This window comes from Doryrhamphus excisus, chromosome 6, assembly GCF_030265055.1.
Source record: "Doryrhamphus excisus isolate RoL2022-K1 chromosome 6, RoL_Dexc_1.0, whole genome shotgun sequence".
Lineage (NCBI taxonomy): Eukaryota > Metazoa > Chordata > Actinopteri > Syngnathiformes > Syngnathidae > Doryrhamphus > Doryrhamphus excisus.
This window is the reverse complement of record NC_080471.1, coordinates 20,150,277-20,169,478: the sequence shown is the minus strand read 5'-3', so window position 1 is coordinate 20,169,478 and position 19,202 is coordinate 20,150,277. Positions and strand designations below refer to the sequence as shown.

The following is a 19,202-nucleotide window of genomic DNA, read 5'->3' as shown; positions in this document are numbered from 1 at the left end:
GAGTCGCCAATTAACCTAGCATGTTTTTGGAATGTGGGAGGAAACCGGAGTACCCGGAGAAAACCCACGCATGCATGGGGAGAACATGCAAACTCCACACAGAGATGGCCGAGGGTGGGATTGAACCCTGGTCTCCTAGCTGTGAGGTCTACACGCTAACCACTAGACCACCGTTCAGTCATATTCACAATTAAACTGTTTAACAGGACAGTCAAAAAACAAAACTTTACTGTTTATTTTGTCACTATTATGGGACAAGTACTACAAATGCTGATTAAAATGATCCAAATTAACCCAAAAAAGGTATTTTTTTCTATAATACCACAATTCACCTGGCATGAAATTGAGCTACATTTGGTCCCAGTAATGCTCAGAGACTCTGAACCAAAAATAACTACCTGGAATAAGGAGCGGTTATGTTTGCTGCCATGGAAACAGTAGGTCACGTTGCAGCCAGGGGCAACGCAGTGGTTTTGTGGTTTATTGTAGTCGGTTGAACAGAGGTGATGTGCAGATTTCAAGTGAAATTCTTTCAAAAACTCGGAATAATTGATTTTTTTACTTTTATTTCCACTTGTTAGATTCCGTCTCGATCACAAACATTACAGCTAATTACAATTAATCAGTGCTGTTTTACGCCTGCTGGTGGAGGTATTTAAAAAAAAAAATTACAAATAAATGTCAATCTTGTTCCTGAGCCAGTTTATTATTTATCACGTGCACATTAAACACACAGATTTAGACACACCCGGCAAGGCCATGGAGCTAATGATGGCATGTAAATGTCATGTCTTAAGTCCCCCTGGTGCTTTCATCTCATAACAGAAGACCCCCACACCTTCTAAAAATATACACTGCGGGTGTGCAAGAGATACTAACCAGAGCGCACACATCCTCTCCTGAGTGGCAGCTCCAGACCGTTAACTCATTAGGAGAGAAAAACTCGTGGAATTGACAGCTGGAGCCAGATTCTGTACCAAGATGGAGAACAAATACGGAGATGCTTCTGATCATCAAGGACTGCCAATCAAATACTGTAGCTTTGGTCACCATGGCAACCTCGGCGCTTGTGACATTGACATAGTTGACTTTTCAAGCACCGCTGCAGATAATTCCTTTATTACTGACGTTAAGAATTTAAGTCGAGCATATTTTATAGAAAGGAAGTGGTAAGTATATGTACAGTGTTTAATTGAAGTACTGGAATTATAATACAAAAAAATACAAAATTTGTGATTTCTAAAATCGCAAGTACTTAAACTTAATCTGCAAAGAGCTAAAATAATGCATAAGGCTAAAAATAACCAATTAGCTAAAAATGTCATCCAATACTTCTCGACAAGAGAGGAGAAATATGATCTGACATCCAGTCAGGATGTGCTATATGTTAAAATAAAAAAATAAAAAAATAAAAAAATTAAAATTAAAATTAAAATTAAAATTAAAATTAAAATTAAAATTAAAATTAAAATTAAAATTAAAATTAAAATTAAAATTAAAATTAAAATTAAAATTAAAATTTAAAACTTCAACTATATTAGGAAAGCAGGAAGTGAACAAATGTAACAGTTACTGATTGTAAAAGTACCAGATGGAGGGGTAGGATTTAATAAGCTTTGCTTCTTCCTACTCCTTTTGGACATGTGGAACTGTGAACTGATTATGTGATGCATTCAATTGTAATCTGATGCATGTTCAAATGAAATAAAACCATTACCATTACCATATACTATAATGAATTGGTGAGTATTCGTCAGAATGGCGAGCAGAAAGCACAAATTTGTCAGTGTCCTAACTATGTTTATTTGTGTAAGTAATCAAACAAAAGTGGACCAGTGGACCATTTGCACAGGAGGCAGGAAACCCAAGTAAACACTGCTGGAAGAGGTGCAGAGTTTGGAAGATCTAGAAAGCTTTCTTTGCGGGTTATTATGAGTAGCTGTTCTACAGGAGTCATGAACTCAATACAATGGCCGGAAATGTGTATCATTGGTCCCCTTTACCTCCTTAACTTTTCTTGTTTTGTTTTTTTTCGTTGATATTGTTTCTTTGTTCAGTGTGGGGAAATCCCCAAATTAAATTTTTTAGATATTTCCCCAAGGGAGGGAAATTCCTGACAGAACACCTCTTTATTTTCACTCAGTGAGGTGTACTCTGGGGCTTTTTGGCGGCAACGTCTGTGATTAACATCTGCAGGTAATTAGATACACACGGCACTCTTCTGACTGGCTCACTGACAATCTGCCATGTCTTCTGACAGAAACATATCTATATCATTTGTAGAACTCCAATTATGTCAAAAAAATATAAAAAAAATCCCATTCTTTCTGTGACCTAATTATCAGTTACTCCCTCTAGCATTATGTGTTAATATTCAAAAATCATCACCTAGTTTGTCTTTATGAGTGGAAAAAAACCCAAAACTAAAAAAAAAGGCTTGACATCCATCAGATGTGGTTTATATATACGTACCTGTACCTATATTATTATTATTTTTTTTATTATTTATATTATAAAATAATGTTCTATATAATAATGTGCTTGTCATTATTATTATTAGTAATAATAATATTTAATAAATAATAATAATATTTAATAAATAATAATAATAATAATAATAATAATAATAATAATAATAATAATAATAATAATAATAATAATAATAATAATATAGATACAGGTACGTATATATAAACACATCTGATGGATATCAAGTCTTTTTTGTTTAGTTTGGGGTTTTATTATTATTATTAATAATAATAATAATAATAATGATACCTATTTCTTCACCAAACGTGCACATTTTTTCAAATAAACGGAAAAGCAACTGTGTGTTGTTTTACATAATCCAGCTAATTACGTACTAGGGAGAACCAACCACCAAAACAATGCATCTCACGTTTGATCTTGGCAGAGATAATAAAGTATATATCAAAGCATGCTGGCTCACAACCCAACTCATAAATTTATCTGTATGTTACCAAGCAGTCATTCTCATTGAGATTAAAGTCTCTTTTACAAGGGAGACATTTATAAATAGCAGGCCCGGAATGCAAAATACAACAACAAGAATAAACTGAATTTAGTTATAAGAATCACATTAATCATCTGATTTCAGATTTAAACTCTCCACAATGAATGAGGGATTTAAGTTCAAGGGCAAATTGTGGTTGATTCCATTTGAATGGAGCATAATAGCTAAAGCTGGTTCTGCTAATATTAACATAGCAGGACCAAATGTTGTTATACGACATAAACTGTAATTAACCTGTGACCTGGGAAAAACCTGACTTCTGTGGTTTGGGGGGGGGGGGGGTCTTTGATGAGTCAAAGTAGCTACAAATGACTTCCTCTTGGCAATCTCTTCATCAATCTTTCATGGTATTATCATCAGCATACTAACTATACATACTGTACATCTTACATACATACTGTACTATCCGGTGCATTACTGGTTATACTTTCCAAGGAAGGTGATGCTGGAGCCTATCCCAGCTGTCTTCGGGCGAGAGACTGGTGGCCAGCCAATCACAGGGCACATATAGACAAACAACCATTCACACTCACATTCATACCTATGGACAATTTGGAGTCACCAATTAAAGAAACCGGAGTACCCGGAGAAAACAGAACAGAACATGCAAACTCCACTCAGAGATGGCAAAGGGTGGAATTGAACTCGGGTGTCCTATCTGTGTGGTCTGCGCACTAACCACTCATCTGCTATGCAGCCTCTTAATGTATTTTTAATCACAAAATGTCCTTGCTGAATAAAATAATCCAAAATAATTCATTCATTCATTTTGTACCGCTTTTTTCTCACTAGGGTCGCGGGGGTGCTGGAGCCTATCCCAGCTGTCTTTGGGCGAGAGGCGGGGTATACTCTGGACTGGTGGCCAACCAATCACAGGGCACATATAGACAAACAACCATTCACACTCACATTCATACCTATGGACAATTTGGAGTCGCTAATTAACCTAGCATGTTTTTGCTAGCATGTGGGAGGAAACCGGAGTACCTGGAGAAAACCCACGCATGCACGGGGAGAACATGCAAACTCCACACAGAGATGGAATTGAACTCGGGTCTCCTAGCTGTGTGGCCTGCACGCTAACCTCTTGACCGCCATGCAGCCTCTTAATGTATTTTTAATCACAAAATGTCCTTGCTGAATAAAATAATACAAATAAATATCTTTATTAATAGAAATCTGTCCTGCTCATCTACTCAGAGAAGTAGATGAGTACATTTAAACCTGATCTATATCACTGATCTTTACAGGTCATAATTTCTGCACATACAAAAAAACATACATATAAACATAAGCCTTAAACTAATACTGATGCATACAGTAGTAGCTACACATAATCTTTCAAGGTTTTTCTGTGATCTAAGTAAACGGTAGTAAAACAGTCATGTTCTTGTCACACTGCAGGAAGCAGCTTCAACCTACCATTTGCTTCTTAGCTGCAATGCTGTGTTTCTTCCCAGTCTTGACAGCAGAGATAAACAGGCCTCCCTAAAACCTGTCTGCTCGCTGTCATTATGCCAAACACACTAATGATAATTAGCAGACAATGGATGAGTCACAGGGTGACGAACGCAGGATTAAAAAGCCATCAGCTCACTGAAAAATAATTTATCCTCATGCTCAAGTCCGATGTATCTAAAGGCCGACATGTGAGAACTGCTAAGCTGAGATGTGCTGTAATTACATTTTCTCTTGCATGAGTTCCAAAGTTGCTTTTTTCAATCACAAAGAATCTATTAAGTTCAATTTATTGCCTTTATTGTTATATTTAGATAGCTTAATGTTACATCTGAAACTATTCATGGTGTTTATTACTAAGCGGTCAGGTTGTTTTTGTTCAAAATAAGTTCTAAGTTCTATAAGTGGTTAGCGTGCAGATCTCACAGCTAGGAGACCCGAGTTCAATCCCACCCTCGGCCATCTCAGTGTGGAGTTTGCAAAAAATTCTCACATTTTTTTCTTCCAGAACACAAAATGCCTTTGATCTAAAGAATTCCATGTTTCTCAACTGATTCAGACCATTCCAACATGAAAGCATTCAAGAAATTAAGGACATTCATGCCATTTTCCACATACCATAAATTCCCACTTTTTATGACATTCCAACTTTTCTTGACATTCACACTTTTCAGAATGCAAAATGCCTTTGATCTAAAGAATTCCAAGTTTCTCAACTGATTCAGACCGTTCCAACATGAAAGCATTCAACAAATTAAGGACATTCATGCCATTTCCCACATACCAAAAATTCCCACTTTTCTTGACATTCACACTTTTCAGAATGCAAAATGCCTTTGATCTAAAGAATTTCACGTTTCTCAACTGATTCAGACCTTTCCAACATGAAAGCATTCAACAAATTAAGGACATTCATGCCATTTTCCACGTACCATAAATTCCCACTTTTCATGACATTCCCACTTTTCAGAATGCAAAATGCCTTTGATCTAAAAAATTCCACATTTCTCAACCGATTCAGACCGTTCCAACATGAAAGCATTCAACAAATTAAGGACATTCATGCCATTTTCCACATACCAAAAATTCCCACTTTTCATGACATTCCCACTTTTCAGAATGAAAAATGCCTTTGATCTAAAGAATTTCAAGTTTCTCAACTGATTCAGAGCGTTCCAACATGAAAGCATTAGACAAATTAAGGATATTTATGCCATTTTCCACATACCATAAATTCCCACTTTTCTTGACATTCCCACTTTTCAGAATGCAAAATGCCTTTGATCTAAAGAATTCCAAGTTTCTCAACTGATTCAGATCGTTCCAACATGAAAGCATTCAACAAATTAAGGACATTCATGCCATTTTCCACATACCAAAAATTCCCACTTTTCTTGACATTCATACTTTTCAGAATGCAAAATGCCTTTGATCTAAAGAATTCCAAGTTTCTCAACTGATTCAGACCGTTCCAACATGAAAGCATTCAACAAATTAAGACATTCATGCCATTTTCCACGTACTATAAATTCCCACTTTTCTTGACATTCACACTTTTCAGAATGCAAAATGCCTTTGATCTAAAGAATTTCACGTTTCTCAACTGATTCAGACCTTTCCAACATGAAAGCATTCAACAAATTAAGGACATTCATGCCATTTTCCACGTACCATAAATTCCCACTTTTCATGACATTCCCACTTTTCAGAATGCAAAATGCCTTTGATCTAAAAAATTCCACATTTCTCAACCGATTCAGACCGTTCCAACATGAAAGCATTCAACAAATTAAGGACATTCATGCCATTTTCCACATACCAAAAATTCCCACTTTTCATGACATTCCCACTTTTCAGAATGAAAAATGCCTTTGATCTAAAGAATTTCAAGTTTCTCAACTGATTCAGACCGTTCCAACATGAAAGCATTAGACAAATTAAGGATATTTATGCCATTTTCCACATACCATAAATTCCCACTTTTCTTGACATTCCCACTTTTCAGAATGCAAAATGCCTTTGATCTAAAGAATTCCAAGTTTCTCAACTGATTCAGATCGTTCCAACATGAAAGCATTCAACAAATTAAGGACATTCATGCCATTTTCCACATACCAAAAATTCCCACTTTTCATGACATTCATACTTTTCAGAATGCAAAATGCCTTTGATCTAAAGAATTCCAAGTTTCTCAACTGATTCAGACCGTTCCAACATGAAAGCATTCAACAAATTAAGACATTCATGCCATTTTCCACGTACTATAAATTCCCACTCTTCATGACATTCATACTTTTCAGAATGCAAAATGCCTTTGATCTAAAGAATTCCACGTTTCTCAACTGATTCAGACCGTTCCAACATGAAAGCATTCAACAAATTAATGGCATTCATGCCATTTTCCACGTACCATAAATTCCCACTCTTCATGACATTCCCACTTTTCAGAATGCAAAATGCCTTTGATCTAAAGAATTCCACGTTTCTCAACTGATTCAGACCGTTCCAACATGAAAGCATTCAACAAATTAAGGACATTCATGCCATTTTCCACGTACCATAAATTCCCACTTTTCATGACATTCCCACTTTTCAGAATGCAAAATGCCTTTGATCTAAAAAATTCCACGTTTCTCAACCGATTCAGACCGTTCCAACATGAAAGCATTCAACAAATTAAGGACATTCATGCCATTTTCCACATACGAAAAATTCCCACTTTTCTTGACATTCCCACTTTTCAGAATGCAAAATGCCTTTGAGCTAAAGAATTCCACGTTTCTCAACTGATTCAGATCGTTCCAACATGAAAGCATTCAACAAATTAAGGACATTCATGCCATTTTCCACATACCAAAAATTCCCACTTTTCTTGACATTCCCACTTTTCAGAATGCAAAATGCCTTTGATCTAAAGAATTCCAAGTTTCTCAACTGATTCAGACCTTTCCAACATGAAAGCATTCAACAAATTAAGGACATTCATGCCATTTTCCACGTACCAAAAATTCCCACTTTTCTTGACATTCACACTTTTCAAAATGCATAATGCCTTTGATCTAAAGAGTTCTAACTTGGGATGTACTGTAAGTTAGTTTCACTTTGGACGATGGTTATAAGGCTCTGTGGTTACAGTTGTAGTTCCCTCTCACTGTGCCAGGACTGCTGTGTCGCGATGCGGTGCCACTCCAACCACTGGCTGTTTATACTATGAACCGTCGAGAAAGTACTATTTCGTTAAAGAGAGTGGAACACAGCGGGTGATATTATGGGAGTGAACAAAAGAACCAGAGCTGGATCTGCAGGACGCACGTTTCTTCTAATTCTCCATCCATCCATCCATGAGTAAGATTCGTAAATGTGCATTTTTGCAACAGGGACCTCAGGATGTTGGGCCAACAATACATTCAGTTTCTATTACACACAAGTACAAACGAAAAAATGCTTACAGAAGCAAGTTATATGCATTTACTGTATATGGTGCTGCATAATGTCCACCTCACACTCTTCTACTACACTACACTCATTTCCTTGACCATTTTTTTGTCATGTCTTGCCTCCTCTGCGTCCTGTGACACTCCCTACCATGGACTTTTCTTTCTTTTTACCTATTCTCCTTTCAGCAACCCCATGTCCCTCTCATTAAAACAGTTACCCGGGCTTCTCCCAAGAGGAAGGAAGCTAAAATTAGCTTCTCGTTTGTTCTTTCTTTCCACTCTACTTTCCATACATCAAAGTTACCGCGTAATAAACCACAGTAGGAAACTCCTACTCCTTTTGACACTGTGTTTCTGCACCAGTACCGAAGAAACTGTTATCATTAAGATGTGCTGTAAGGAACAACCACAGCAGGGCTGAAGGGAAGGAGGTGCTCCATCTTTAGTACAGCTGCTCCAGAGAAGATAACAGCAGTGGCTAATCTGCATTAGACGACATGTCCCATTAGATCAGGTGATCGCTTTATGTTATGTTATATTTTATATGGAATGCATTTGTAGTATAACTCGGGATAGATGGGAGAATAAACCCTAAGCCAGGGATGTCCAAAGTCTGGCCCAGGGACAATTTGTGGCCTGCAGCTTGTTTTCATTGGCTGCCAATGATAAAATTAAACAAAAAAAACTGGGCTGCACGGCGGTCAAGTTAGCGCGCAGACCTCACAGCTAGGAAAAAATCAAGTTTGCATGTTCTCCCCGTGCATGCGTGGGTTTTCTCCGGGTACTCCGGTTTCCTCCCACATTCCAAAAACATGCTAGGTTAATTGGCGACTCCAAATTGTCCACAGGTATGAATGTGAGTGTGAATGGTTGTTTGTCTATATGTGCCCTGTGATTGGCTGGCGACCAGTCCAGGGTGTACCCCGCCTCTCGCCCGAAGACAGCTGGGATAGGCTCCAGCACCCCCCGCGACCCTCGTGAGGAAAAAGCGGTAGAAAATGAATGAATGAATGAACTTCATCAGAGCATTGAATCAAAGACAGTCAATGCATTTTTGGAGGAAAAGCTTGAGCAAAGTGCTGAAAGGTTTCTGGCACTTAAAAGAGGAGCTCTGGGATTTCCGTGTAAGGAGGACATCCCTCAGGTTTCAGATGCAGACTGGCTGACAGATCTTGCTTTTGCCGTAGATGCGACTGCTTAAATGAATGAACTGAATCTCAAACTGAAAGCACGGTCAAGGCTTTCTAGAGAGAGTTGCAGCTTCTCTCAGCATTCTCACCCACATGCCAACAATGAAAGAGGTGACTATATGGGTGTTGTTTCATGTCGAGAGTGCCAGGATTTGTGGTGGTACTCGCAAATGCTAGACCCCCCCCCCCCCCCCCCCCCCCCCGCTATGCAGATAAGACGCAGCGTGTAATTAAAAGTCCTTTTAGTAAGCACGAGCAGGTGCAGGAACAAACAAAAAAAAAAAACGACAAGCGAAAAGGCGCTGTGGAAACAGCTTTATGAACCCAACTAATTGTAATTGCAAACAGCTGTACATAATTCTACTGGGGTAAAGTGGCTGTATCTTACCCCCAGCAGGAAACGCGTCATTTCAAAATAAGAGCGCAGGACATTCATTAATTCATTTCTGTGATTGTGGGGGTGCTGGAGCCTATCCCAGCTGTCCTCGGGCGAGAGGCAGGGTACACCCTGGACTGGTTCGCCAGCCAATCACAGGGCACATATAGACAAACAACCATTCACACTCACATTCATACCTTGGAGTCGCTAATTAACCTAGCATGTTTTTGGAATGTGGGAGGAAACCGGAGTACCTGGACAAAACCCACGCATGCACGGGGAGAACATGCAAACTCCACACAGAGATGGCCGAGAGTGGAATTGAACCCTGGTCTCCTAGCTGTGAGGTCAAAAATATATAATTTTTGATAGAATTTGTTCATTTCTGTCCTTCAGAGAATGACACACAGGGCTCCAATAATAATAAAAACGTGCTAGCTGTTAGACTCCAATTAACATACATGTGGGAGGAAGCCGGAGAACCCGGATAAAACCCACTCGTGCAGGTGGAGAACATGCAAACTCCACACAGAAGATGCCCAAACAGTGATGTCCATTGCACAGGTTATTTAAGGGATCTCTACAGGGACTTAACAGGTGGCGGCCGCTAACATAGCATGCTACAGAGCTAACCTTTTAGCCTGTCCTACTTACTTATTCTAAAGTTAAAAGTGTTTCAAACAGAATGGGAGGAAAGGACAAATAAGCCACTTCCTTCCTACCACTTCCACACACAATGAGAGGACAACCATTTTTTTTCACTGCATCTCAGTCAAGGTATGTCAACTCAGTAGCCATGCAGTATGTATACCAGAATACAACAGATAACTTGTCATTTAATATTTTTTTACTTACATAATGCCATAGTCATCCACAAAACAGGAATCATTTATTATTATTATTATTATTATTATTATTATTATTATTATTATTAAATATTACATAGTGAGGTAACAATAGTTAAATTGTGATAAAGCCAGGGATGACTGTATGTGATGTTTCTGAGAAAATTACACAGAATAATGTCAATAAAAGGTATATTATTTTCCAAAATTAGTAATAACAGTATTAATTATTAAATTATTATAATAAATAATAATACATTTATTATAACAAATCAACAAATCTACTCACCATCTTTGTCGGCTCTTCTGAAGATCTGTGAACACAAAGAAAAGAGGAATCAGTATCAATGAAATGTTTTTGATCATGTTTCATCATCATATCTTGCCCACATTTCTGTTATGTGTTGCTATTTTCTGTTGTAATATTATCCTAGGATGCAAACACATGATGGCAGGTGCCATCAAAAAGATCATTCATCAGGGAGAAACAAGAGACGGGCAAACAAAGTAGCGACCAAAAGTACAAATACTTGAAACAAACACATTCAAAGATACTGATCCAGTACTGACTCCAAATTGTCCATAGGTATGAATGTGAGTGTGAATGGTTGTTTGTCTATATGTGCCCTGTGATTGGCTGGCCACCAGTCCAGGGTGTACCCCGCCTCTCGCCTGAAGACAGCTGGGATAGGCTCCAGCACCCCCCGCAACCCTCGTGAGGAAAAGCTGTAGAAAATGAATGAATGAATGTTACTATTGAGGGGCTGCACGGCGGTTGAGTGGTTAGCGCGCAGACATCACAGCTAGGAGACCCGAGTTCAATCCAACTTTCGGCTATCTTTGTGTGGAGTTTGCATGTTCTCCCTGTGTGGGTTTGCGTGGGTTTTCTCCGGGTACTCCGGTTTCCTCCCACATTCCAAAAACATGCTAGGTTAATTAGCGACTCCAAATTGTCCATAGGTATGAATGTGAGTGTGAATGGTTGTTTGTCTATATGTGCCCTGTGATTGGCTGGCCACCACTCCAGGGTGTACCCCGCTTCTCGCCCCAATCTGGGATAGGCTCCAGCACCCCGGCGACCCTCGTGAGGAAAAGCGGTAGAAAATGAATGAATGAATGTTCCTATTGATACTGTTGTACAAGTTACAGCTGTTCCATGGACTGTGTTATTTGATGTACAAGATGTCTTTCTACTGTAACCAATGAAGTTAAGAAGTGAGACAGTGAGTACACAACGCTCGATACTGCAGCAGTAGATAAAGCACATTGACCCATATGCATACTTGGCACACTTCCCAATTCCCACAAATACAAAGATGACTGACTACAAAGATTCTGTCACGGGATGCACTTATGCAGCTTTGTATGTTTGTTACAAACACACGCACGTCTGACTACATCATGTCCACAAGTCCACATCTGCATAACTTCATCATGATATATGCCCTCTCGTGTACAAACACACCACATAGTATCCACACCACATATACATGTATAACACTGGCAATGAATTCATAGCACAAGTGAATGCTTCGGTCTCTACGGTATTGAGAACACAGAGGCTGGTTTCTTTCATCAGTGTTTTATATTGCTGCGTGTTCCTCTGCCAGGAAGCTGTACTTTAGCAAAAAAAAAAAAAAAAAAAAGCAAAACACACACAGAAAATGCATTTAGGGGAGCCACTGATGAAGTAAACAAATTGGAATTAAGCCAGAATGGGATGGAAAGAGATCGTTTGTATGGAACAAATTCATTTCATGCATTAATCAACTTAGAAAACTATTAGTGTGGATGTTTTCATTCACTGCTACATAAAAATAGGAGGCATCAGCCGCCGTCTAATGGGGCCAAAGGTCCATCATTTCATTCATACATTGTCTACCACCCACTAGGTGGTAGGATGCGTACCAAAAGATGGTATTGTAAGCGTACCATCAATCCATTTTCTATCATTTATCCTCACGAGGGTTGCGGGAGTGCTGGAGCCTATCCCAGCTGTCTTCGGGCGAGAGGCGAGGTACACCCTGGACTGGTTCGCCAGCCAATCACAGGGCAAATATAGACAAACAACCATTCACACTCACATTCATACCTATGGACAATTTGGAGTTGCTAATTAACCTAGCATGTTTTTGGAATGTGGGAGGAAACAGGAGTACCCGGAGAAAACCCACGCAAACATGCAAACTCCACACAAAGATGCCCGAGGGTGGAATCAAACTTGGGTCTCCTAGCCTGTATATGCACACCACAGCTGCATTGAGAGCTAACTAGTTAGCCTCCAATTTATTTATTCTAAACAAAAGAAAGGGTTTCAAAAGACAAAATAAGAATCCCAAAACCTACCACTTCCACACGAAATATGAGGAGAACTTATTTTCGGTTTATAATGGCATAAATCAATGTTTTGTGTCATTACCTAGGCTAGTGACCATAATACTACATATAACTTCATCACATTCATTCATTAATTTTCTACCGCTTTTCCTCACAAGGGTCGCGGGGGTGCTGGAGCCTACCCCAGCTGTCTTCGTACACCCTGGACTGGTGGCCAGCCAATCACAGGGCACATATAGACAAACAACCATTCACACTCACATTCATACCTATGGACAATTTGGAGTTGCTAATTAACCTAGCATGTTTTTGGAATGTGGGAGGAAACAGGAGTACCCGGAGAAAACCCACGCAAACATGCAAACTCCACACAAAGATGCCCGAGGGTGGAATCAAACTTGGGTCTCCTAGCCTGTATATGCACACCACAGCTGCATTGAGAGCTAACTAGTTAGCCTCCAATTTATTTATTCTAAACAAAAGAAAGGGTTTCAAAAGACAAAATAAGAATCCCAAAACCTACCACTTCCACACGAAATAGGAGGAGAACTTATTTTCGGTTTATAATGACATAAATCAATGTTTTGTGTCATTACCTAGGCTAGTGACCATAATACTACATATAACTTAATCACATTCATTCATTAATTTTCTACCGCTTTTCCTCACAAGGGTCGCGGGGGTGCTGGAGCCTACCCCAGCTGTCTTCGTACACCCTGGACTGGTGGCCAGCCAATCACAGGGCACATATAGACAAACAACCATTCACACTCACATTCATACCTATGGACAATTTGGAGTCGCTAATTAACTTAGCATATTTTTGGAATGTGGGAGGAAACCGGAGTACCCGCAGAAAACCCACGCAAACATGCAAACTCCATACAAAGATGCCCGAGGGTGGAATCAAACTTGGGTCTCCTAGCCTGTATATGCACACCACAGCTGCACTGAGAGCTAACTAGTTAGCCTCCAATTTATTTATTCTAAACAAAAGAAAGGGTTTCAAAAGACAAAATAAGAATCCCAAAACCTACCACTTCCACACGAAATAGGAGGAGAACTTATTTTCGGTTTATAATGACATAAATCAATGTTTTGTGTCATTACCTAGGCTAGTGACCATAATACTACATATAACTTCATCACATTCATTCATTAATTTTCTACCGCTTTTCCTCACAAGGGTCGCGGGGGTGCTGGAGCCTACCCCAGCTGTCTTCGTACACCCTGAAATGGTGGCCAGCCAATCACAGGGCACATATAGACAAACAACATTTTTACATTTTTACATTTTTACATTTTTACATTTTTACATTTTTACATTTTTACATTTTTACATTTTTACATTTTTACATTTGTTCACTTCCTGCTTTCCATAATACAGTTTAAGGTTTGTTTATTATTATTTTTTATTTTATTTTTTTAAATAATGCACTCCGTACCAAAGTATGAGGTGACATGACCATACAATGACATAATGGGTACCAAGTAGTAGTAGTAGTATACGGTCTCACAGAAAGTTGAGAGTGGTTAGTACGCAGGCCTCACAGCTAGGAGACCCTAGTTCGATTGCATCATCAGCTGAATCCGAATTCCCTGGCATACTTTTTTCCGAAAAGTAACACAATCATTACTTTCCCTGGTAACTAATTAGGAGGTTTTACAAAGGAGTAATTTTTATAACAAATGTAATTACTTTTTTTGACAAATTAACTACTAACTATTAGTCATTACTCACAGGGGACAGGGGGAACATGCAACCTCCGAACCTGAAACCTTCTGACTCTGACAAAGAGGAAGTAAGGTAACAAAGATAATATCATAAATTCATGAAATGCCCCAATTTTTTTTTTTTAAATGCCAACTTATTATTATGCATTGGTCTGCATTGTGGTTGCTGCCTGGGAAGCAGAAAACAGAAAAGTATGGCGCTACTGGAGAGATAAATGACTAAAGAGAAGGGGGGTGTTACAATAGAAGCCTGGTGTGTGTCTGTGTGTGTGTGTGTGTGTGTGTGTATACTATGTGAGTGAAACACCAATTGAAAATGACAACAAAAGGATTAAGCAAAAGGGAGAACCGCCTGACTTTTGCCGATATTATACAGTATGTAAGTACGGAGACCAAGTACTTGGTCTTACAGAGTAGAGGTAAAAAGCAAGGCACAACAAATGATTGAATTAGTTTTAAGAGTAGAAAGAAAAGACTGGTAAAAAAAAAAATAATAAAAAACACAGGAAAGGTGTTCAGAAACAGGCAAGCGGGAAGGCTTTAATGAGGAGAATGGAGCCTGGAGGCACATCCACACAAATCACACACACACACACAAGTAATAACTCAAACCCCCTGAGACTGGGATTCTCACCAATAACACTGAGGTCAATAATATTGGAAAAAGGCAAAAAACGATTAACATTTCAAAGTTCAAGCAGAGGCGACGATAAGAGGAGGAGAAAATGTCAGTGGGTTTAGTGCTGAAGGCAGGAGGGTCTAAAAAGGTTATCAGCCAATCAGAGTGTGACGAATGCAAGAATCCAGGAAAGTACCACACAGCTGTAGAACTGTAAAAAAATAAGTCATGGGAAGCGAAAACATTTTGCATAATTGCACCGACTGAGGTTATTCTGGATGATCTGGGTTCAATGGGATGCGCCAATTATGGTAAGGGTTTCCAAAGTGCAGCATGTGGGACATTTCTTGGCCGGCAGCTCATTTTTTATTGGCCCTCGATACTGTATATGGTAAAAATAAAATGAATTATTAATAATGTGAGTGTGAATGGTTGTTTGTCTAAATACATAAATTAAAGGTGATCTATTATGCTCATTTTACAGCCCTTTGTATTGAGTTGTGGACTCCTATAGAGCACCTACACACAATAACCAGCACAGAAAGCTTTCTAGTTCTTCCAGAATCTGCACCTATTCAGCTGTGTTTCTTTGGATTTCGTGCTTCTCACAAAAACTATCTGTTTTAATATACAGACCTATTATGTTCATTTTAGAGAACTTTGTATTGAGTTGTGGACTCCTATAGAGCAGCTACACGCAATAACCAGCACAGAAAGCTTTCTAGTTCTTCCAGAATCTGCACCTATTCAGCTGTATTTCTTTGGATTTCGCGCTTCTCGCGAAAACAATCTGTTTTAATGTACACCCAAGTACTTAAGACCTATTATGCTCATTTTACGGCCCTTTGTAATGAGTTGTGGACTCCTATAGAGCAGCTAAACGCAATAACCAGCACAGAAAGCTTTCTAGTCCTTCCAGAATCTGCACCTATTCAGCTGTGTTTCTTTGGATTTCACGCTTCTCGCGAAAACGATCTGTTTTAATGTACACCCAAGTATTTAAGACCTATTATGCTCCTTTTACGGCCCTTTGTATTGAGTTTTGGATTCCGATAGAGCAGCTACACACAATAGCCAGCACAGAAAGCTTTCCAGCTCTTCCAGAATCTGCACCTATTCAGCTGTGTTTCTTTGGATTTCGTGCTTCTCACGAAAACGATCTGTTTTAATGTACAGACCTATTATGTTCATTTTACGGCCCTTTGTATTGAGTTGTTGACTCCAATAGAGCAGCTACACACAATAACCAGCACAGAAAGATTTCTAGTCCTTCCAGAATCTGCACCTATTCAGCTGTGTTTCTTTGGATTTCACGCTTCTCACGAAAACGATCTGTTTTAATGTACAGACCTATTATGCTGATTTTACGGCCCTTTGTATTGAGTTGTAGACTCCTATAGAGCAGCTACACACAATAACCAGCACAGAAAGCTTTCTAGTTCTTCCAGAATCTGCACCTATTCAGCTGTATTTCTTTGGATTTCACGCTTCTTGCAAAAACAATCTGTTTTAATGTACACCCAAGTACTTAAGACCTATTATGCTCATTTTACGTCCCTTTGTATTGAGTTGTGGACTCCTATAGAGCAGCTACACACAATAACCAGCACAGAAAGCTTTCTAGTTCTTCCAGAATCTGCACCTATTCAGCTGTATTTCTTTGGATTTCGCGCTTCTCATGAAAACGATCTGTTTTAATGTACACCCAAGTACCCAAGTACTTAAGACCTATTATGCTCCTTTTACGGCCATTTGTATTGAGTTGTGGACTCCTATAGAGCAGCTACACACAATAACCAGCACAGAAAGATTTCTAGTTCTTCCAGAATCTGCACCTATTCAGCTGTGTTTCTTTGGATTTCACGCTTCTCACAAAAACGATTTGTTTTAATGTACACCCAAGTACTTAAGACCTATTATGCTCATTTTAAGGCCATTTGTATTGAGTTGTGGACTCCTATAGAGCAGCTAAACGCAATAACCAGCACAGAAAGCTTTCTAGTTCTTCCAGAATCTGCACCTATTCAGCTGTTTCTTTGGATTTCGCGCTTCTCACGAAAACGATTTGTTTTAATGTACACCCAAGTACCCAAGTATTCCAAATCCAAATTGTCCATAGGTATGAATGTGAGTGTGAATGGTTGTTTGTCTATATGTGCCCTGTGATTGGCTGGCGACCAGTCCAGGGTGTACCCCGCCTCTCGCCCTAAGACAACTGGGATAGGCTCCAGCACCCCCTTGTGAGGAAAAGCAGTAGCAAATGAATGAATGAATGAATGTTATTGTATTTTAATCATATATTTCCAAATCCTCAATCATGCACACTCTCGACATAATGAAGTATACTTAAACACTACAACTTACAACCTCTATGGGTAATGCTTGAGCTAAAGAAATATCCACCCATTTACCGATCTATCATGTTCAGGGTGGAAGAAGCTGGAGCTTATCCCAGGCGAGTCAACACACAAGACCATCAGGGATACGTTAAAACATGTGTAAAGTCTTTTTACGGGTGAAGTGTGCTAAAAGTTCCAGCGCACTAGTTAACGGATAGTGTGCGTAAGTGCGCACTGCTCCGTGGATGTGGATGCTCCAACTCGGTACTCACATCCAGGATGACGGAGATGCCTCTCCGCGGTTCCGGGGCGAAGAACTGCTCCTGGGCCACGGCCACCTCCTCCTTACTAGAGGCGTACTCCCGGCTGGAGATGTTCTTGTTGTCGCTCATTTTGGTGACGATCCAGCGGACGAGCCCGTCAATTCCACCGGGCTGGGCGCCGCTGTTTCCGGACTGCGCTGCCGTGTCGGGCTCGCTGTCCTGACTGGTTACGGGCTTGGGCTGTTCGCGGCTTTCTTGAGCTCGAAGTTTGGCTTGTTCTTTGTTTAGCAGTTTGTGGACTCCGTCCCTACAGTAGCGCGCTGCCTGCTCACACATCCTTTTTGCTCGGGAGCAATCATGCTGCGCTCTAAGGGGGGGGAGACGAGCCCCCACCCAACCGCCTTCCTCACGGGTTACATCACAACCCCACCCCGAAACACACCCACTAATCTCCTGCATTTACATGTCCGTTTCTAATATCACTAAAATGTATCATGATGCGTTCAAAGTTGTCTGTGACGTACTATTTTTCTAACCTACACTACAACGACAATTTCAAATAATGGCAAAAGTATCTTTTTATGCGTCTCGGTTATTTTCAGTCACACCCCATTTTGTTTTGTTACCGTTAAATAGTTAAATAAAGTTTCTTTGTCCAGTCATATTTCTTATAGTACTCCTGCACGTGCAGTCACGTGCATCAAGTCGGCTCGTGACACCACCCACTTGTCAACAATATGGGCTTTATTGTAATAACAGTCAAAGATGTTTTCAAAGGTAAAATTGTAACATAAGTCTACAGCTACACACAATACTTTATATTATATCCATGATTTGTCCAAATAACCATGAGAAAAAATAGGAATTGTGAGATTAACATTAATTATTGTAAAAAAAACGTAACTTGAATGGTCATAAAGAAAAAGATTGGAACTGTTCAATCTGTGAAAACATTAAACACTAGTGCCCTCCTGTGGTCAAATGTGTAATCTGTCCAAAAGGGAAGAACAAAGGGTGGTTATTAAAAGCCAGTGGACATGTAAAAACTACATTAAAATATGACAACTAACAATATGGTATGTACAAGTCAGAGCCATGTTTATATAGTATAAATATTAAAACACTCAAAACCTATACAGTCTATATTGTGAGGCATTGTTGCAAATAAGAATCCAAAAAATATGATTATCATAAATAATAAAAGTTTGCCGCAGTCTAGGATGACTCCAGCAGATTCCCTTTCAAGTAATAAATCCAGCAGATTTTGTCCTGACTTTGTCCCTCTGAGCACTGGTTGGAAACGGTCAATTTTCCAATCCACGGCCCCGGTGAGCCTCCTTCAGGAACCACAAAGTGGACTTGGATGTTGTGGATTTTTTTAGAAGGGATGGTGTCGGCTTTTTTAACTGCAAAACAGGGGTTGTCCACCTGCAAGATAAGGACTGCTTAGTTAGATGTACTGTAGTTCACTTTTTTTTTGCTCAAGGCCATTTTCCGATATGCTTCAATGACAGTGGTATGGAATAACTTGCACACAGAAACCCAACCTCAACCCCATCAGCAGGGG

At 39.5% G+C, this 19,202-nt stretch overlaps 2 protein-coding genes across 4 annotated transcripts in view; both read right to left on the bottom strand.

The window, feature by feature from the left end:
• The window catches only part of necab2 (N-terminal EF-hand calcium binding protein 2), a 97,474-nt gene extending 79,407 nt beyond the window's left edge, over positions 1-18,067 (bottom strand). The window contains exons 1-2 of the mRNA XM_058075642.1: positions 17,645-18,067; positions 10,633-10,657 (exon numbers count right to left, since the gene is read on the bottom strand). Of these exons, the coding sequence (XP_057931625.1) occupies positions 10,633-10,657; positions 17,645-17,971 (352 nt within the window). The 5' untranslated portion in view covers positions 17,972-18,067. The remainder of the gene's footprint in view (positions 1-10,632; positions 10,658-17,644) is intronic.
• Positions 18,068-18,380: 313 nt separating this feature from the next.
• Positions 18,381-19,202, bottom strand: part of hydin (HYDIN axonemal central pair apparatus protein) — a 67,404-nt gene continuing 66,582 nt past the window's right edge. For all 3 annotated transcript variants that reach the window (XM_058076250.1, XM_058076252.1, XM_058076251.1), the window contains one exon: positions 18,381-19,063. In XM_058076250.1, coding sequence (XP_057932233.1) covers positions 18,851-19,063 — 213 coding nt within the window. In that variant the 3' untranslated portion in view covers positions 18,381-18,850. The remainder of the gene's footprint in view (positions 19,064-19,202) is intronic.